Source organism: Meles meles, chromosome 20 (assembly GCF_922984935.1).
Source record: "Meles meles chromosome 20, mMelMel3.1 paternal haplotype, whole genome shotgun sequence".
NCBI classification, from domain to species: domain Eukaryota; kingdom Metazoa; phylum Chordata; class Mammalia; order Carnivora; family Mustelidae; genus Meles; species Meles meles.
The window spans coordinates 25,995,472-26,015,781 of NC_060085.1; the positions used below are offsets into that span (position 1 = coordinate 25,995,472).

Sequence of the window (20,310 nt, forward strand, 5' to 3'; positions counted from 1 at the left end):
GGGCACAAAAGTTAGGGACAAGCTGGAAAGGTAGGTATGCAAAGTAGGTGGGCAAGAGGGGTTGAGGAGAGCTGGTGGCTCCATCAGAGGCACCCAAAGGCAAGTCCAGGAGGAAAGGAGCCATGCAGCAGGTTGGAAAGAGTGTGGAATCTGAGAGATGGCCCAGAGGCTTCCATGCTCATTCAAGAAGGAATGAACAGGAGACAATTAGTGAGACCAAGGTAAAAGCTGTTGAGATGGTCATCCCTAACTAGGAATTGTGGTGGGAGAAAAGAGGTCAGCCTGACTGTGAGGCCACTGAGGGCAGGGATGCACAATTAGGGGAAATAAACACATTCCCACCATAGAGACCGAAACCATCAGCGTGGCTCCTTTGGGTCACTATTATACCCAAAGCATTAAAACTCCCAAGCTTTGTGAATGGACACATGAAGCCACCTAGACAATTGCAGAAAAATAGCAGTTGGACTGATCCACCTATGCTGTCATATGTAAACTCAGAATAAAATGCTTGTGATGCTCTTACAGTTATTCAAAAGCCAAAATATCCATTTAGATCCAAAAAGCAGGACTAATATAAGTCAATATGAGATAGCCTTAAGGAAAACTTTTTGATCTAAAAACTGGGAAGAACTTGGTATCTTAAAAGATAATAATTGTGAGATTTTACTAAAATGTGATGCTTTACCCAAAACAGGAAGGTTATATTCACTATGGGCTTGGTAGTGGGAGGGTGTATTACAGCTGTCTTAGTGCAGCTAGGCTATTAGGTTTGAAGTCATTCCAGCTGCCTGGCTAATACCTGGTTTTCTGCACTGTTTCTCTGATTGTGGGACAAGGGAGCTAGAAGCACCATCCTGAGACTCTAAAAGGTCCTAGGCCTTGACTGTGCTGAGGCCTTTCAGTACATCTCTGAAGAGGTGAGTCAACTTTGTTCTAAGGACCCAACTCTCAGCGCCAACAGTGCTGGGATAACAAGGAAATCCCCATTTATTCCCATTTTTCAGGTGGAGAAACTGGACGTGGGAGCAGAGCCAAGGTCATGTCCGTGGCTGTGCAAAAGCCCTCACAAAGCTCTCCACAAGTCTGAAGGCTTTGAGTGCCCTGACGCCTGGCCACTCTGGCTTGGGTGGGAGGTGCGGGGCAGACATAAGCGGTCTCCGGGTCCTGGGGCCGCCCAAACCCAGGAACCCTGGTGGGGACCGGGAATCGCAGCATCCCCGAGCACATCGCCCCCCACCCGGCCAGCATCAAACTGCTCGGTTACTGGGAGAAGACTCCAACAACGAGACTAAGAATGTACACCTCTCCACTCCCCTCCGGAGCATCTGACCGAGGTGACAAACTCATGCCTTCCTTTGGCCTAGAAAAATATCTGCAAGTCAAGCTGGGGCCAAGGAGAAGGGGTGTAGGTCATCTACGAGACCCTTGGCTAGACGAAGGGCAAGATTTCCCAGCAAGTCAGGAATCGGGGGCGGGGGTGTGAAAGTGGGGTTAAGACGGCCCAGCCTAGAAGGAACAATGCGGCCACGAGAGGGGGCGCATCCCTCCCCAGCACTCCGGGTCCCCTCTCTGTCAGTCCCGGGCCTCTGCAGAGTTGTGGACCAGAGAAGTGGACTACAGGACCACTCCTGCTCCCAAGCGCCCCCAGTCCAGACAGCTCGGAGCATCCCAGCCTGGGGAGGAGGAGGCACGGGTCCGGAAACAAAGGGTGGGGCGCCCTTCTCCCGCCCGCCGCGGGACGCCCCTCTCGCCCGCCCTCTGGGAGCCGGACCCCGGCCAGTGGCCGCGCCTCATTAGCAACACAAAGCCGGGGGTCGGGCGGCCCCTTTCATCCCGGCTGGGGCTGGCGGACGCGCACCCCGGGAGGGAGGGAAGAAGGGCGGGAGCAGCGGTGATCCCAGCCCTGCCGCTGACTCCGCGTAGGGCAGGCAGGTCGGCACCCGCTCGGCTGCCCGCAAGCACCTGTGCGCACTGCGCCCGCCACGCTTTTGGGGACGACGAGAAGTTTCTCCTTACCCTCCAGCCGCAGGTGTCGGCGCCCCGCGCTCTGCTGGAGCCGCCTGCCGCTACGGCCAGCTGCGAGCCATTGAGGCAGGCGTTGACCGTGAAGAAGACGGAGCAGAGCTGCAGCCACGGGGCCATGGCCGCGCGCTCGCCCAGCCCTACCCAACTCTGCACCCCGGCTGCCTGCCTCTGGCCAGCCCCAAGTGGGCGGTGGCGCCGGCGGCGGCGGCGGCGGCGGCGGCGGAGCTGGCCGCACTACCGAGCATGCGCCGCCGGCCCGCGCCCGGCCCCTTCCCTCGGGGCCCCGCCCCCCGTCCTGACTTTAGCACTGTGGCCCCGCCCTTCCAGCCCAGCCCTCTGTCTTGGCCCCGCCCCGCCCTGTAGTCCTCCCCAACTATGGCCACACCCCGAATCTCCACTGAGGGGCTGGGATCTGCAGTTTTTTTCTCGTTACCTGACAGGCCTTTTTTTTAATGCAAAGGATTTGTCCCAGTGATGCCTGCTCTCAGCAAAAAACTCAGGAAAACACAAAGAATATAATAATAATGGGGCGCCTGGGTGGCTCAGTGGGTTAAGCCGCTGCCTTCGGCTCAGGTCATGATCTCAGGGTCCTGGGATCGAGTCCCACATCCGGCTCCTCTGCTCGGCAGGGAGCCTGCTTCCTCCTCTCTCTCTGCCTGCCTCTCTGCCTGCTTGTGATCTCTCTCTGTCAAATAAATAAATAAAATATTAAAAAAAAAAGAATATAATAATAATGGTTTTTTTTAAGTAATTTAATCAACACCTACTAGTTGCCAGGCCTCTTGAATCTTCCCAACCATAGTGGGAAGTGTTAGTATTATTCTTGTCCCAGTTTCAGGCGCAAGAAAGTTAGGGTAATGTGGTGATTATAAAAATCCTAGCTGAGGGGCGCCTGGGTGGCTCAGTTGGTTAACCCACTGCCTTCTGCTCAGGTCATGATCGTGTGGAGTCCCAGGATCAGGATTGAGTCTGGCATTGGACTCAGCAGTCTGCTTCTCCCGTCTCATGCTCTCTCTCACGCTCTCAAGTAAATAAATACAATCTTTAAAAAAAAAAAAGAAAAATTTTTTTAAAGAAAAATCCTAGCTGAGACCTCCGAAAAATGACTTGCTCCATGTTACTGTCCCTGCCCCCTGTAAACTGGAAAAACAAAAGTATGCTAGTCTGGGGAGGATTCTACTGGTTAGCACATAGCAAGTGTTCGATAAAGGCTACATTCTAACATTAACACACTTGCATAAGGTCACCCAGCTGGTACCCACTGAGATTCAAATCCAAATCTGACAAAAACAATACACTTAATCACCCCCACTTGACAGACTCACAACCCTGAGATCAGGAGTCACACACTCCACCAAGTGAGCCAGCCAGGCACCCCATCTGCAACCATCTTAATTGGCTTTTCCGGTTAATAATGAGGTTGACCATGTTCCCATGTATTTAGTGGCCATTTGCATTTCTTCTTTGTTCCACAATTGGACTCTAGGGAAAGGAGCAGTACTTGGAGTTTATGGCCAAAGGAGAGCCTTAAGGAGGGTGCTGGAGAGGACAGCATTTCTTCTTGGGTTTTACATCACCATATGACTGAGTGACCAGGGAAGACAGAGCAACACCCCTATTCCCTTTCCAGTCTCCACACCCACGCACAGCTCACTGCCTCACTGGGCAAATGGGAGCCTCTGAAAACATGCAGCAGAGTTCAGAGTTGCTCCAACTATAGCACTACAGAGGACACAAGAAAGAAAAGACTTATGTGTCCTTTGTAAAACTTGTTAGACTGACATCCCTCAGGACCAGGGATTGAGATGCCCTCTTATGTTCCTTCTAAGGAGGCCTTAAGCATGGGGGGTGGGAGGGGGGGATTGTGGTGGGAGGAGAACCACATACATCAAAGGGTCAAATTTGTTCAGGTAATAAACTGACATTTGGCAACATTCTCCTCATTCTGGTCTTCTCCATTGATTCTTTGCCTCTCATGCCCTCTTTTTGCTCTGGACCCTCCAGAATGTTTGTGAGGCTGCAGAACTGAACCCCTGTACTGAGAGCTGAGATAAAATGAGAGTGCCAGGCCACTAATGTAGCCTCCATGGACCACACTTTCCTCCAGACCACAGCCTAGTTCAGCTGTGTAACAGGAGGTAACAGGAGGATGAGGCCATCCTCAAACACAATACATGGGCTCACCTACCACAGCCAGGATTGCCTGTGCCCCGTCACAATTTCAGCTGCCCGTCACCATCCCTGACTGAATCACCTCTCTGCCCCCATCCCTGGCTCTCTTCCTGGCACACATCACTGGGCAAGAAACTGTTGCTGCCTCCACTCCTGTTTAGAATGAAGCTGGGGATTAAACAGATTAAATCACCTTTAAATAAGCTGTTGATGAAATGCAAATATATTTCCCCAATTTACCGAGAAACTAACCAGATAAGATAAACCCTTAACACAATGACTGCATTTTGTTAGGAGTCAAATTATCCCCGGAAATATAAGAAAGGATAAAGTGATGATGGAAATAATTTGTATCCTGAAATCATTTTTAGCAGAGAAGAACTAAAGACCATTTTAATAAGCAGTGGTTAGAAGCAGTGGGCCAAAATTCTAAATTATTTTGGTATTACAATCAAGTATGTTTTATATACTAAGCAAGACATTAAAGGCAAAGGATGCCCCCCTGCCAGGCTCCCAGCAGGCTGAGGGGTGCAAGTTTCCCAAGGCTATGGGGGAGCACCATTGTCCTGAGAGCCCCAGCCTCTGTCAGAGCCCTCTAAGGCCGCCTGGATGCCAGTCTGGCCACGGACAATCTTGGCTCCCAGGAAGTAGATGTCTACTTCACCGTCAGGAAGCCGAGATTCAGCCCTAGACTTATCTGACACTGCCCTCCACCCTACCTCCCCCAAACCTCCATAACCCCCCAACACACAGTCTCTGCTTGGGGCGACTCTCTCCCTTTCTCTCTCTCTCTCTCTGCTTGGGGCGCCCCGCAGCCTTCCCAAACTGGTCTTGATTCCTTTCAGACTGCCCAGAGGCTCGGAACGAGGTTGGGCGTTGGACCTGGAGAGGATGACCGAACCCCACGCCCTGGAATCCACGAACCCGCCCCGCAGTGCCGGGGCGGGGGGGGGGGGGGGGACGGTGGGTTCTGCAGCCACAAAACAGAATTCATGAGTGCACCGTCACTTCCGACTCCCCCCACCCCGCCAGGAAAGGAGGACCGCGGCGCCCAGGCTCCATGGTAACCGCTAGGGGGCGCGCGTGGTCCAGGTCAGAGATGCTCGAACCATCTGACAGCGCCGCCATCAGGGACAAAACCCCCAGTTCAGGTGCAGGTGCAAGTGCTTGCTGTTACCGGAGCTGGTGCTAAGTTTGAGGGTAAGTGCCCTTCAGGAGGCGATAAGAAACCTAGGTGAAATGTGGGCTTTCAGTAACAAATACGGGCTTTCAGTGACCGTGTGGCTTTGAGCCATTGTCTTAGCCTCTCTGAATGTCAGGGTTTTTTTCCAGCGACCACACAGGAATGATGGGAATGCAGTCTTCGGTGGGTTTTTGTGTGTCTGAAGGAAGCAAATGGCGATGAGGGTCCGTGAACGTTACTACTGTGAGCAGTAGACCAGGAGTTGATGTAGCCAGGCCCAGGGGCAGCTGGAACCCAGTCAGTAGCTAGGGGAGATGGACACCTCCACCTCCTTCCCGAGCTAACATCCTGGTTTGGATCTGCACTAGACCGGACCCCTAGACGGCTAAGGACTGTATCCTGTTTACCATTCACTCATTCATTCATTCAACAAGTACCCATGGAGTCCTTGCACGATATCAGGTATTATGCCAGAAGCCGGGGACCAGTATGAACTGTCCCCAACAAGACACTGTCCCCGGCTGTCATAGAACCAACATGCAAACATCCCTTTGAGGACACTGACATTACTCAACTACATGACTGAGAATAATTACAAGTCTCGAAGTGATATCTGAGCTCAGGTACCTGGGCTAAGAGGAGGGGAGCAAAGACAGAAGGAGTGTTCAAAGGCAAATGTCCTGAGGGGATTGGGAACCAAGGAACCAAAAGAGGTCATTGTGATTGGAGAGCAGTGAGGTATAGAAGCATGGTATAAGGTGAGCCCAAGAGGCCTGCAGGAAGAGGTGGGCAGGACTTTGTACCCTGATGTGAATCGAATCTAAGAGTACCCAGCAACTTCTGAGAGGTTTAAGGGCAAGAGCAGGACTGTATTTTGAAAAGGTCCCTGTATCCCAAGTGCAGGGCACAGGGTATTGCCCTGTGTGGAGCTGGCATTTGCTACATACTTGTCAAATGAATAAATAACTAGGATCACTGTTGACATTTTGGAATTTGATATCTTTTTTTTAATATTTTATTTATTTGACAGAGAGAAATCACAACTAGGCAGAGAGGCAGGCAGAGAGAGAGGAGGAAGGAGGCTCCCCATGGAGCAGAGAGCCCGATGTGGGGCTCGATCCCAGGACCCTGGGATCGTGACCTGAGCTGAAGACAGAGGCTTTAACCCACTGAGCCACCCAGGCGCCCCGGAATTTGATATCTTGAATGCAAAAAATCATTTAAAAAACCTGGAAAAGGGCGCCTGGGTGGCTCAGTTGGCTGGTTGACTGCCTTTGGCTCAGGTCATGGGGAGTCCTGGGATCAAATCCCGTGTCTGGCTCTCTGCTCCACGGGAAGTCTACTTCTCCTTCCGACCTATTCCCTTTTCATACTTTCTCTCACTCTCTCTCTCAAATGGATAAGTAAAATCTTTAAAAAAAAAAAAAAAACAACTGGAAAACAGGGGTGCCTGGGTGGCTCAGTTGTTAAGCCTCTGCCTTGAGCTCAGGTTATGATCCCAGGGTCCTGGGGTAAAGTCCCGCATCAGGCTCCCTGCTCTGTGGCAAGGCTGCTTCTTCCTCTCCCACTCAACCTGCTTTTGTTTCCTCTCTCACTGTGCCTCTCTCTGTCAAAAAAATAAATAAAATCTTAAAAAAAAAAACCTGGAAAAATATCCAACCCTACTAAAGTTCTAAATAATGCAAATAAAATAAAATGCATAAAGTTTTCTTGTCTTTTAAGGTTATTTCTACTGCAAAGTTCCTTATTACTTTTTTTTTTTAATTTTATTTATTTATTTGACAAACAGAGACCACACGTAGGCAGAGAGGCAGGCAGAGAGAGAGGAGGAAGCAGGCTCTCCACGGAGCAGAGAGCCCGATGCGGGGCTCGATCCCAGGACCCTGGGATCATGACCCGAGCCGAAGGCAGAGGCTTTAACCCACTGAGCCACCCAGGCGCCCCCCTTATTACTTTTAATAGAATATTTTTAGAATGATTTTAGATTTACAGAAAAACTGAGAAGATAATAGAGTTCCTGCTCCCATATACTCTGTCCCTAGTTTCCTTTATTACTAACATATTACATTACTAGTATAGAACACTTTGTTACAATTAATAAGCCAATATTGATACATTATCATTACAAAAGTCCAAACTTTATTTAGATTTCCTTAGTTTTTACCTCATATCTTTTTTCTGTTCCAGCATCCCACCCAGGATACTACATAACATTTAGCTCTCATGTCTCAGGGTCCTTTTGACTTACAGTTTCTCAGATTTCCCTTATATCTGATGATCCTGAGAATTTTGAAGAGCATCCATGAGATATTTTATAGGATGCCCCTCTGTTGGGATTTGTCTGATGTTTTTCACATGACTAGGCTGGATATTATTTTTTGAATTTAATCCAAGTTTTATATATATATATACAAAGTTTTGAAAAATTTTTTAGTTTTAATAGATGTAAAAAGAAAACAGTAGTCCTCTGACCTGTCCCTCATCACTCTCAGTCCCAGAGTACCCTGTTTCAACTCTTCTTGCTATTTTCTGCTGTTGGCTGCCATATTTCTAAATCATATGTTGATCTTGCCTTTCTTGACTGACCGATTTAGACACTAGCTCCCAACTTCCTGTTCTTTATGCCACATGAAAATTGTGTTCTCTTTCATTCCCTTCCTCTATCCACCCACTAAGGCTTTGTTCTGATGTCTTCTTCTGCTTTCCAGAACTCTTCTAACCTGTACAGACCCCATCAATGGGCTTTCTGCCCCTTTGTCTTCAGGGTGGGTTTGATCAATGTGGGGCACAGGCAGGCAGTTAGGGGGGAGTAAGAGAGTAAAGGTATTTGTGCCCTTAGTTATCACATTAGGTTGTTGGGGGTGCTGCCTGTCTGGCTGTGCTGTCAGAGACTCCTCCATTTTCTGAGAACGGCTCCCACCTTGCGTCCTCAGGTCTGTGTATTGGGGGGAGGGGAGAGGGGGTGGGTAATAGTCCCGATACTGGTACCGCACCTTCCTTTGTGGTTTCTTTTCACCATGCCCACAAAGCCTCTTTTATGAAATTCTCCTCAAATTACCCCATTTGAGAGTTGTTTCATTTTTTGAAATCCTGACTAATAAATTGCAATTTTGGTTAAACCAATATTCAGTGTTTATATTATTGTGATAGTAATTATGAAACATTATTCACCTTAAAGACAAGTAGTATTTTATGATAATATTTCCTTTCTTGTTACAACTTTTTTTGGTTTGTGCGTGTGTGTGTGTGTAGTTAGCATTTGCCTTTTTAATATAACCCTTGTTAAATTTTCCTGTGTAACTCTCCACATGGTCAGAGACATTAGCCTTTCTTTCAGGGTTCTTTTTTTTTTTTTTTTAAATTTATTTGACAGAGAGAAATCACAAGTAGGCAGAGAGGCAGGCAGAGAGAGAGGAGGAAGCAGGCTCCCTGCTGAGCAGAGAGCCCGATGCGGGGCTCGATCCCAGGACCCCAGGACCCTGAGATCATGACCTGAGCCGAAGGCAGAGGCTTTAACCCACTGAGCCACCCAGGCACCCCTCTTTCAGGATTCTTTTCAGGAGAATTTTCCCTGGAGTCCTCAGACTCCTGTCCAGTCAGGGTTGGATTTTTTTCAGGTCTGCTGCCCAACTGTCCTTCCCTTTCCCTCTCTCTGGCATTAGAATTCTATTTTCTGGATCTTTGGGGGTTTCTCACTCATCTTGTTTTTGTATTTTTAAGTTAGATGGGGGAGGGGCAGAGGGAGATGTTGAGAGAGAATCTCAAGCAGACTCCCTCACAGAGGGAGCACAGAGTCGGAACTGGGGCTCAATCTCATGATCCTGAGGTCACGACCTCAGCTGAAATCAAGTTGGATGCTTAACCTCCTGAGTCACCCAGATGCTCCAGGCTTCTCATTCATTTTAGTGGGGCATATCCTTCTTTAGCTTCTTGAGAAGAAAACATCTGCAGGTAAATTTTGTGAGACCTTGCATGTCTAAAAAATATCTTCATTAAACATCACAGTTGATTGATAATTTGACTAGGTAGTTGAATTTTATGTTGAAAGTAATTTTTCACTGGAATGTTGAAGGCATTCCTCTTCTATCTTTCAGCTCTGAGGTTGTGGTTTAAAAGGCTGATGGCATTTTTGTTTCTGGTCACTTTTCAGTCTCTCTTTCCTCTCTCTCTTTCAGCTTTTAAGCTGCCCTCTTCATTCTTGTTGTCCTGAAAGTTCACAGAGAAGAGTCTCTTCCTTCATCTTTTTTTTTTTTTTAAGATTTCATTTATTTACTTATTTGACACAGAGAGAGAGAGAGTGTGTGTGCACGCACAAGCAGGGGGAGCCAGGCAGAGGATAGGGAGAAGCAGGCTTCCTCCTAAACAGAGAGCCCCATGTGGGATTCAACCCCAGGACCATGGGATCCTGAGCTGAGCAGCAGGCAGACACTTAATTGACTGAGATCCTCAGGTGCCTCTCTTCTGCTGTTGGGTCCCCCAATAATGGGTCCATGGTCAAAGGAGTGAGACTGATACAAAGCGAAGGTTAAGCAAAGCTTTATTTTGCGCCAAGCATCAAGAATCAAACCGACCGTCAAACAGACCGGTCGGGGCCGCCCCTTATAGAGAGGGCAACCTCTCTCTTTACAGACTAGCTTTTAAGGGCAAAGGCCATGTGGTTGGGCTTGGCCATGCACAGGTGACCAATGAGATTGTAACACAGAGAAAACTGCACAGTCCTGCTAGGTCACACATAAGTGACCAATTGAATTACAGTTTACCCTATAGTAGATATTTGAACTAGCCTATCGCCTTGGTCAGAATTGGCACCCAAAGGGTGGGGCCCACACTCCTTGGTAGCTAGGAGACAGTATGCGCCCCCACTGATTGAATACCTCCACCTGGGGTTGATAGGTAGGCTAAGTTATCCTTCAATTTTCTTGTTGTTCCATGCTTTAGAACATTTCAACTAGATCTTCAAAACCTAATGAGTTTTTATTTTGATTATTATATTTCTTAATATCCAAGAGCAGCTTTTTCTTATTGTTTGTCCTTGTTGCAGAACATCCTGTTCTTGCTCGAAAGAGGTAATTCCTTCTCTTATTTCTGTAAGGAATATTTTTATTCAAGTTTTCTGTTGTTTTCCAAATGCCTTTTATGAATTTGTGAACTTTTAAAATGGCAGCAGCTTTTCCAGACTTCTTTAAAATTATTCTCTATCTTTTAAAAAAGATTTTATTTATTTGAGAGAGTAAAGAGAGAGCAGGAGCAGTGAGGAGGAGGGAGTAGGTCAGTGGGGAAGGAGGGAGGAGTAGAGGGAGAGGGAGAAGCAGGCTTCCCACTGAGCAGGGAACCCCAACGTGGGGCTTGATCCCAGGATCCAGAGATCATAGCCTGAGTTGAAGGCAGACTCTTAATTCACTGAGCCAGCCAGGTGCCCCTAAAATTATTCTTAAGGAGATGGGTGGGTTATGTCAGCAGGTTCACATTCAAACTGCGTAATCAATGTCCAGAAACAAAGAACCAAGACAGGTCACATACGTCAAGAGGAAAGAGACCCCACTAAGCCCCTCAGTGAGACAGGGTCAGTAAACAACCTGGAGCAACTATGCAACTCAACCACTTTATTTCTCAAATTATTGCACCTATGAATTTTAGCTCTCCATTTACCTTCTACTATCAGATTTTTTTTTAAAGATTTTATTTATTTATTTGACAGAGAGAAATCACAAGAGAGGCAGGCAGAGAGAGAGGAAGGGAAGCAGGCTCTCCGCTGAGCAGAGAGCCCAATGCGGGACTCGATCCCCGGACCATGAGATCATGACCTGAGCTGAAGGCAGCGGCTTAACCCACTAAGCCACCCAGGCGCCCTACTATCAGATTTTTAAAAAATTTTTTCCAGTACCATCTTAAACCTAAATGACATATTGTGACATACACAAATATATAATCATAATGACTAGCATTTTTATTTTTTTTTAAGATTTTATTTATTTATTTGACAGAGAAAGAGAGAACACAAGCAGGGGGAGCTGCAGACAGGGGGAAAAGGAGAAGCAGTCTTCGAGGTGTTGTGGGGCTCCATCCCAGGACGCTGGGACCATGACGTGAGCCAAAAGCAGACGCTTAACCGCTTAACCGACTGAGCATTTTTAGATTCAATTGTTAATTCAGCAAACATTTGTTGAGTACCTACTGTTTTCCAGGCATTATGTAAGGTATTGGAATAGAACACGCTCAAGGTCATGAGGTCCCTGCCCTCAGGGAACTCATTCTCCAGAGCAGTACCTCACACTTAGGAGAGCCTTCCAAATCTTCCAGGCAGCCACCGACAGCTCCACTTACAAGGTGAAGGATTGGAGGCTCACAAAGATTTCCCAATTTGCCTGAATGACACACAGCCATCTGGAGACGATGTTGCCTCATGAACCCCAATCTTCCTCTTCCAACTTTGTTTTAAAGCCTGGGGCATAAGAAGAAGCTAGAGATAATGAACCATGAAAAGAGGTTTCAGAGGGATAGGAAGAGAACCAAGAGAGAGTGGTCTTGGTTTGGGTTCTCCAATAGGATATAGAGAGAGATATATAAGAGGAGATTTATTATAGGAATTGGTTCATGCAGTCATGGAGGCAGAGAAGTCCCACAGTCCACTGTCTGCCCACTGGAGAATCAGGAAAGTTGGTTGTGTAATTCAGTCCAAGTCCAAAGGTCTGAGAAATGGGGGCTGATGATGTAAGTCCCAAAGCGATCTGGAAGTCTGGGACCAGGATTGGCAGTGTCCGAGGGCAAGAGAGGATGGATGTCTCATCTCAAGCAGAGAGAGAGAGAGAGAGAATTTCTCTTTCCTCTGCCCTTTGTTCCACTCAACCTGTTGGGTAATGCCTCCCTGCATTGGATGGAGGGCCATCTGCTTTAGTCAATTCACCAATTAAGATGCTAATTTTGGGGGGAAATACCTTCACAGACACGTCTAGAAACAATGTTTTACTAGCTATCTGGGCATCCCTTAACCCGGTTAAGTTGACACATAAAACTAACCATCACAGAAGCCAAGGGGGAAAAGAGTTTCAAAGTATTTGCTCAGGCCTTATCTGCCCCAGTTTACATTTTAGCAGGAACTAGTTCAGGACAAATGGCGGGGAACAGGGGCTGCCAGTGCACTTGGGGAAAACGGGACAGAAAGGAAGGAAGAAACTCACAAAGCTCATTTTACAGTTGCAGGGCTCATCTTCTCTACTCCTCTGGAATTCATGCCAGTGGGGCAAGAGCCTCACAGTTGAATAACCTGCACACCTAGAAGCAGCAGGCAGCAATGTAGAGCACGCCCTGACTGGGGTGGCGGGGGGCTGCCAACAGGGGCCTCTCAGTTGTTAAAAAAAAAAAAAAGCCCAGTATGCCCTGACTCTAGTCTCCCAACCGGAGACCCTCAAGCAGGAAATGCTAGACCTAAATTTCGATAGAGATGGAGCAAGGGAGTGACAGATTGCAAAAACAGAAACAGAACAAGGCACTGAGCCAAGTTCATGAGCAAGAGAAGTCAGCCTCACAGCAGCAACAAAACCATACGGAGAACCCCAGGGGGCCTACAAGCACCCACCGGACCAAGCCTCTTCCTGCTCCCAGCAGCAGCTTCATAGTCCTGGAGGTGGAATCCCCTGCAGGTTAGCCTAGGCTAGGGGTGTGGAGGGCAGGGGCAGCCGGTGTCCAGGGACAGCGGTGTACCCTTGCTTCTCTGGAGAGGTCAGACGATGACTTCCACTGGCCTTCCCCTGTGCACATAAATACATATATTTAAACTGGAAACCTAAAATAAATTCTTCCATTGCTGCTGACTGCCATTATGTAATGTCTCACAATGCTTCCCTGGGACTCTCCAGGCGGTCTCATTTACTGCCTTGGTTGTGCTTCCAGCTTTGTTCATGACTTCCAAACTGCTTTCCATAAAATTGAGCCATATGTACATTGGCTACTCACGACATAGTTTGTACCTTTAAAAGTATTTGTATATGGTTGCGAGGCCAATGTCGAGAGTGGTGTGCGAGGCCATAGATTGGAGTCCTTTTTTGAAAAAGAGGCAACATTTCAAGCTCATTAAAAAAAAAATCTGTTTTTGAAACACTTTTAAAATTTACAGAAAAGTTGCAAAAAGAATTCAAAGAGTACCTGCTTATGTTCCATCCAGCTTCTCCTAACCTTTTATGTAACCTCTTGTATAACCATAGCCCAATTATAGAAACCAGAAACAACATTAATATAATACTACTGAGTAATCTTTTTTAAAATTATTTATTTATTTATTTGACAGACAGAGATCACAAGTAGGCGGACAGGCAGGCAGAGAGAGAGGAAGGGAAGCAGGCTCCCCGCTGAGCACAAAGCCCGATGTGGGGCTCGATCCCAGGACCCTGGGATCATGACCTGAGCCGAAGGCAGAGGCATTAACCCACTGATATATAACCACAGTTATAGTACAGTATTATCAAAATATTACATTTTCAAACTTAGTAGATAAACATCCACCAGAGCTCAAATCTTTAAATTATTTCCATAGTCTTTAAAAATAGGTAATGTCAGAAAGCATATAAAAAGAATGCAAAAGGATGGGGCGCCTGGGTGGCTCAGTGGATTAAGCCCCTGCCTTCGGCTCAGGTCATGATCTCAGGGTCCTGGGATTGAGCCCCGCATCGGGCTCTCTGCTCTGCAGGGAGCCTGCTTCCTCCTCTCTCTGCCTGCCTCTCTGCCTACTTGTGATCTCTCTCTGTCAAATAAATAAATAAAATCTTAAAAAAAAAAAAAGAATGCAAAAGGAAACCTAAAATACAATGAAATAATGTAACAAATAAATATATGATTTAATTAATCATCAACTTAACACCACCATTCTCTCTAAACCCAATAAGTATTTACCTATAGGAATAATGAACTGTCAAATGCCATTGCATATTTATTTCCAAGTTATCACCAATGATTAGAACTCAAAAAAATTTTGGCATTAAAATAATCAAATTTAGCATAAACAGAATAAGCTAGAATAGCTTCAACACTAGCTAGCATCTCTAAGATTCGTTGAAATTTATTAGAGTACTACAGCAACCTTGAAAATTTTGACCTGGTGTCTAGTGTTAAATGAAAGTAATGCATTTTTTTTTTAAAGTGAAAAGCTTCTTACATTATGTCACAGACAATATTACCCTCCCCCCATTATGCATATTTAAATATATCTTATGTACTTTATACACATATGTATGATGCATGACATTTGGTTCCTGCAGTACAGATCACAATGATGGTTTCCTGAATGGGAAAAATTAAAAAAAAAAAAAAAATAAGTGTACCTGTGCACATTTTCAAGATAGCAGCACTCAGTTCATGCCCTATTATCCATTTAAAAAGTTCAAACATGGGGCGCCTGGGTGGCTCAGTAGGTTAAAGCCTCTGCCTTCGGCTCCAGTCATGATCCCAGGGTCCTGGGATCGAGCCAGGCATTGGGCTCTCTGCTCAGCGGGGAACCTGCTTCCCCCTCTCTCTGTCTCTGCCTGCCTCTCTGCCTATCTCTGTCTGTCAAATAAATAAATAAAATCTTTTAAAAAAATTAAAAAAATTAAAAATAAAGAAAAAGTTCAAACATGGTATTGTTGACTGAATATATGACATTTCTACTGTCTTCCCCCAAAACACTATAAAACCTGCAATAAAGGGAACAATGCTGTGAGCTATAATGTAGGGGGGGAAAAAACAAGAAAAACAATTACTTCATTTTAACATTCTGAATTCAAAATGATCAGATCTCCACTTTTCATTTTGTTTATCCTCATGCAGCAAAAATACTGCACTACTGACAGCAGTAGTGATTTTAATGATATCTACCAAGATTCATGAAAATCTGCATATGTGCCCCACTACTGAGTAATCTATAGATGTCATTGGAATTTCACCATTCTCCCTACAAATAATGTCCCGTTTTTAAATAAAAATTTTTTAATTTTAGAATTGTCTTAAATTGACAGAAAGACTGAAAAGATAGTCCTGAGTTCCCATGTACTCTCAGCCAGTTTCTGCTTCTGTCAACATTTTATATTAGTTTGGTATAGGGGCGCCTGGGTGGCTCAGTGGGTTAAGCCGCTGTCATTAGCTCAAGTTAACGATCTCAGGGTCCTGGGATCGAGCCCCACATTGGGCTCTCTGTTCCGCAGGGAGCCTGCTCCCCCCCACTCCTCTCCCCTGCCCTGCCTGCCTCTCTGTCTGCTTGTGATCTCTGTCGAATAAATAAATAAAATCTTAAAAAAATATATTAGTATGGTATATTTACCACAATGAATTACTCCATACTGATATGTTATTATTAATAAAAGCCCATACTTTATTCAGACTTTTTTTTTTTCTCTCATGTCACTTTTCTGTTTCAGCATCCCATCCAGGATACCACATCTCATTTAGTTGTAATCCTCCCGAGAAGCCTCTGGACGGGACAGTTTCTCCAACTTTCCTTGTTTTTGATGACGTTGGCAGTTTTGAGTACTGATGGGGATTTTGTAGGTTCCTCCTCAAATGCAATCTGTCTGATGGTTTTCTCATGAGTAGATGGGGTTATGGGTTTTTGAGAGGAAGACCACAGAGTTGAAGTGTCATTCTTGTCACACGGTACCAACGATCCACTAACGTCCCATTTCTGGTCCAGGGCATCTATTCAGAATTCTGCAGTGAATTTAGTTGTTACGTCTCCTTAGTCTCTAATCTCTGAAAGTTCTTCAGTCTTTCATAACCTTGACACACCTGAAGAGTATTCAAAAATGTCCCTTAATTTGGATTTATCTACTGTTTTTTTCAAGAATGGATTCACATTAGGAAATTTTAGTAAGAATGCTGGACAAATGATGTTGTGTATCATATCGGGGGCACATGGTGTCACCATGTCTTATTTTACTTCTTTTTTTTTTAAGATTTTATTTATTTGTCAGAGAGAGAGAGAGAGAGAGCACATAGCAGGAGGAGCAGCAGGAAGAGGGAGAAACAGGTTCCCCGTTGAGCAGGGAGCCCAGCTCAGGACTTGATCCCAGGACCCTGGGATCATGACCTAAGCCAAAGGCAGCTACTTAACCGAATGAGCCACCCAGGTGTCCCTACTTTTTTTTAAGTAAGCTCTACACCCAATGCGGGCCTGAACTCATGACCCCAAGATCAAGAGTCACACACTCTACTGACTGAGCCAATCAGGTGTCCCTCCTACTTTACTTTCGATCACTTGGTTAAGATGATGTCTGCCAGGTTAACTTTACAGTCTCTACTGTAAAGTTAACTATCTTTTCATTGTAATTTCTTGATGATGATACTTTTATTTTTATTTTTTTAATTTTATTTTTATTTATTTATTTGAGAGAGGCTGAGATAGCATTAGAGAGAGAGAGATAGCAAGCATGAGTAGGGAGCAGAGGGGAGGAGGAAGCAGGGTCCCCGCTGAGCAGGGAGCCCGACGCGGGGCTTGATCCCAGGATCCTGGGATCATGACCTGAACTGAAGGCAGATGCTCAACAGAGCCACCCAGGTACCCGGTGGTGTTACTTTTACATGATACAAATATCTTGTTACCCTCAAATATTTGCTAGCTAATTTTAGTATCCATGAGTGGATCGTGCATGCACCAAGCATTACTGTGATGTTCTAAGTACTGATTTTTTGATTTCTCTCATTCTTTTTACATTTGTTAATTGAAATTCTCCTGTCACTTCTCCCCCATTAATTTATTTATTCAGTTATTTAATTCACAAACATGGGCTAATGAATATTTATTTTATGAGTTCATTTTATACTTTCCCTGTTCTAGTGCCAGCTAGACTCAATAATTTCTTCAAGAATTTCTGGTTCTTTTTAGCAGAGAATCATCTTTTGAAACCAAGATTTGGATAGTAGACGTGCTCATTGCTATGGGGGCATCATTGTGTCTAGGCATTCTCATCAAACAGAGCTGAGAAATATATCCGTGTATACTAGCAAGGATACATCCATCCATCTAAATTTATTTCTTTTTTTTCTCTTTTTAAAAAAGATTTATTTATTTATTCATTTGACAGTCAGAGATTACAAATAGGCAGAGAGGCAGGCAGAGAGAGAGGGGGAAGCAGGTTCCCCACTGAGTGGGGAGCCCAATGTGGGTCTCAATCCCAGGACCCTGAGATCATGACCTGAGCCGAAGGCAGAGGCTTTAACCCATTGAGCCACCCAGGCATCCCTAAATTTATTTCTTTTTTTTTTTTCCTAAATTTATTTCTTTTCTTTTTTTTTTTTTTTAAAGATTTTATTTATTTATTTGACAGACAGAGATCACAAGTGGGCAGAGAGGCAGGCAGAGAGAGAGGAGGAAGCAGGCTCCCTGCAGAGCAGAGAGCCCCATGCGGGGCTCGATCCCAGGACCCTGAGATCATGACCTGAGTCGAAGGCAGAGGCTTTAACCCACTGAGCCACCCAGGCGCCCCCCTAAATTTATTTCTTTATCCATATATACTCAGGGGTTCTCCAGGGCACCTCTTAGGACTTCCATGCCTAATAGTAAAGGTTAATGGAAAATTAAAGCAACCAAGAAAAGCAGGTATAATTAAGTACCTAGAGTCACTGGGAATTAAGGTTTAGGTTACTCCAACCAGCTAAGGTTTTGACTGAGGGTGAAGGGAATAGTGAATGTGTAGTGAAGAAGAAGGTCTTCTCATAGACATCAGTAACAGCCTTATGACCAATTACAGAAACATTCTTATTTGCTTGTCATACAGATGGGTTTATGTGTATATGCTAACCATTTTCTTCTTCTTTCTCCTTCTTCCCATTTTTATTTTGCATACAAATTGCTGGAGCTAACTTTATAGTTCAGATTTTAGGTAACAGACTATTCAGTGGAACTATGACTGAATTTAAGGGCTAATTAACATAGTGAAGGATACAATAACTGTTGGTTAGGACCGGTTCCTCATTTGGCAGACAGGATGAATATGTTTCATTTCTAAGATTGAAAAGTCGTGTCTTGTTAGGTGGAATTACAGAGAGGTTTTGTTATATGAGAGCTTAAATGTGTATAAAAGGGAGCCTCTGGAAGGTTAGTAGACAAAAGGGTGGACTTTGCCAGTTATCCATTGTTTGTCCCTCAAATCCAAATTCATCCTTCATTATCTGGGATGCAAAAATGAAGCTGGTTCATTTAAATATTTTCCTTTGTCAGCGAGCACCATGTTGAATTTTGTCAATAGAGGGCGATAGAGAGCCATGGCTGGAGAAAGGAGGAGCCGCAGCCCTGGTCTGCTGTTCCTTCTGGTAGGCTCCAGCATCTGCACTGCAGGCGGCTTCTCCAGGGTTCAGCTCCTGCTGTGTAGACAGCTTCCCCAATACCAGATTCTAGCTGCTGGCTCCTGCAGTACCCAGCATCCAGAAGCACCAGTGTCTGGCGGTTTTCCTTGGCTCCTTTTTTGGGCAGTTACCTAATAAGAGGGCCTCTGGTGAGACACTTCCCTGTGAACAGTTTTCCTGGAAGCACAGGGAGTGGATTTCTGGCAAGTTCTGATAGTATGGCCCTGCAATGACTTCTCGGCTAGTCAGTGAGCCATGGCGGTGCCCTTTGCAACTCGGTCTAGATCTCTGCCCTGGAGGAGGGGGTCTTTTCCTTGGCTTGTCTCTCTCAGTCCCAGGCAGTGGCTGCTGCTTCTATATGCTCTTCCTATACTCTTCGGAGCTCCTGCTGCTTCTTACTAGCCAGTCACTCGTGTCTCCAATCCCTTGTTATATTTAATCATTCTTTTTATTAAACTTTCTCTGTTCAAGTGACTGTGGTTTCTGTCTCCTAATTGGACTCAGACCAGTCTGCACATAAAACGGTTTCAGAATTGCTAACTCATTCCCCTGTGAGACCCACAGAGAGGAACAAATTTACTGACTAAACTACAATCTCTGTGTACAGTCCTTCCATAGTTAGCCATTTTTTTTTTCAAACAACCAGACACATTAACGTTCTTGGTTTATTAATCCTCTCGTGAAAACTCTGCACAGTCACCACAGATAAAGCCACAGCAGCATCCTTACTCCTTCTGTTGTCCAATCTCCAGCTCGCTTTTTGCCAGCACCAGCAGTGGCTCTTGTAGTCCCCCTGACTTTCTTCATTCTGCTCTGGTGTTCCTTTCGCTGTTTTTTTGACATCTTTTTCTCCTCCTACTGATCTTGTCTTGTAAGTCTATGTTTGGGTTCATTTTTCTTTGCATAGTCCAAGGAATCCCAAGTCATGCCAAAGCCAGTTGTCTTGCCACCACCAAAATGGGTTCTGAATCCAAATCCAAATAGGACATCTGGTATGCTCTTGTACATCTTGGCTAGTTTCACGAATTTCTGTCTTAGGTACTGTTGCTTTCCGGGGTGAAGGACATCAATGACCATATGTTTCTGCTGAAGTGGTCAGTTGGTCATGAGCTTCCTGGTCTGGATAGTAGCCGTGTCGTTCATGATGGCAGCCGAGCTTCAAGCAGCCGGGGAAGAAAGGAGCATAGTTGTCTTATAGTATCCAAAGTATCATTTTTTAGTGATTTAGGTTAGATGTTAGATGTTAGATGTTTCCTCCCCTATCCTCTCTAGGATGGTTATATTCTTTCTTTCTTTACCCCCATCTCCACCACTCTGGGTTCAGGGATCTGAACCCGACTCCCTTTCCATCCACTGAGGGCAACAGAGGCCATCGCCTGTCCCTTCGGAACGGTGCTCACCCATCTCTCAGGACCAACTGACTCATGTTCAACAGCTGTTCCCAAGGAACCATTCTCCACTTCGCCTTCAAAGTTCTCGTTTGAATATTTGCAACTAACCCCAAGATCTGCACCTGCGGCAGCTCCGCCCTGGCCGGCACCCTAGGCTTCAAAGCTCACCGTAGCACCCCACTTACTCCTCACAGTGTAGCATCAGCTTGGGGGGAACCACGGCGGCCC

At 45.7% G+C, this 20,310-nt stretch overlaps 1 protein-coding gene and 1 pseudogene across 1 annotated transcript in view; both read right to left on the reverse strand.

Annotated features, from left to right (window-relative positions):
- Positions 1–2,237, reverse strand: part of IL17RD (interleukin 17 receptor D) — a 67,835-nt gene extending 65,598 nt beyond the window's left edge. The window contains exon 1 of the mRNA XM_045992255.1: positions 2,020–2,237. Coding sequence (XP_045848211.1) covers positions 2,020–2,145 — 126 coding nt within the window. The 5' untranslated portion in view covers positions 2,146–2,237. The remainder of the gene's footprint in view (positions 1–2,019) is intronic.
- Positions 2,238–19,387: 17,150 nt separating this feature from the next.
- On the reverse strand, positions 19,388–19,834 carry LOC123932216 (annotated as a pseudogene).
- Positions 19,835–20,310: the final 476 nt, after the last annotated feature.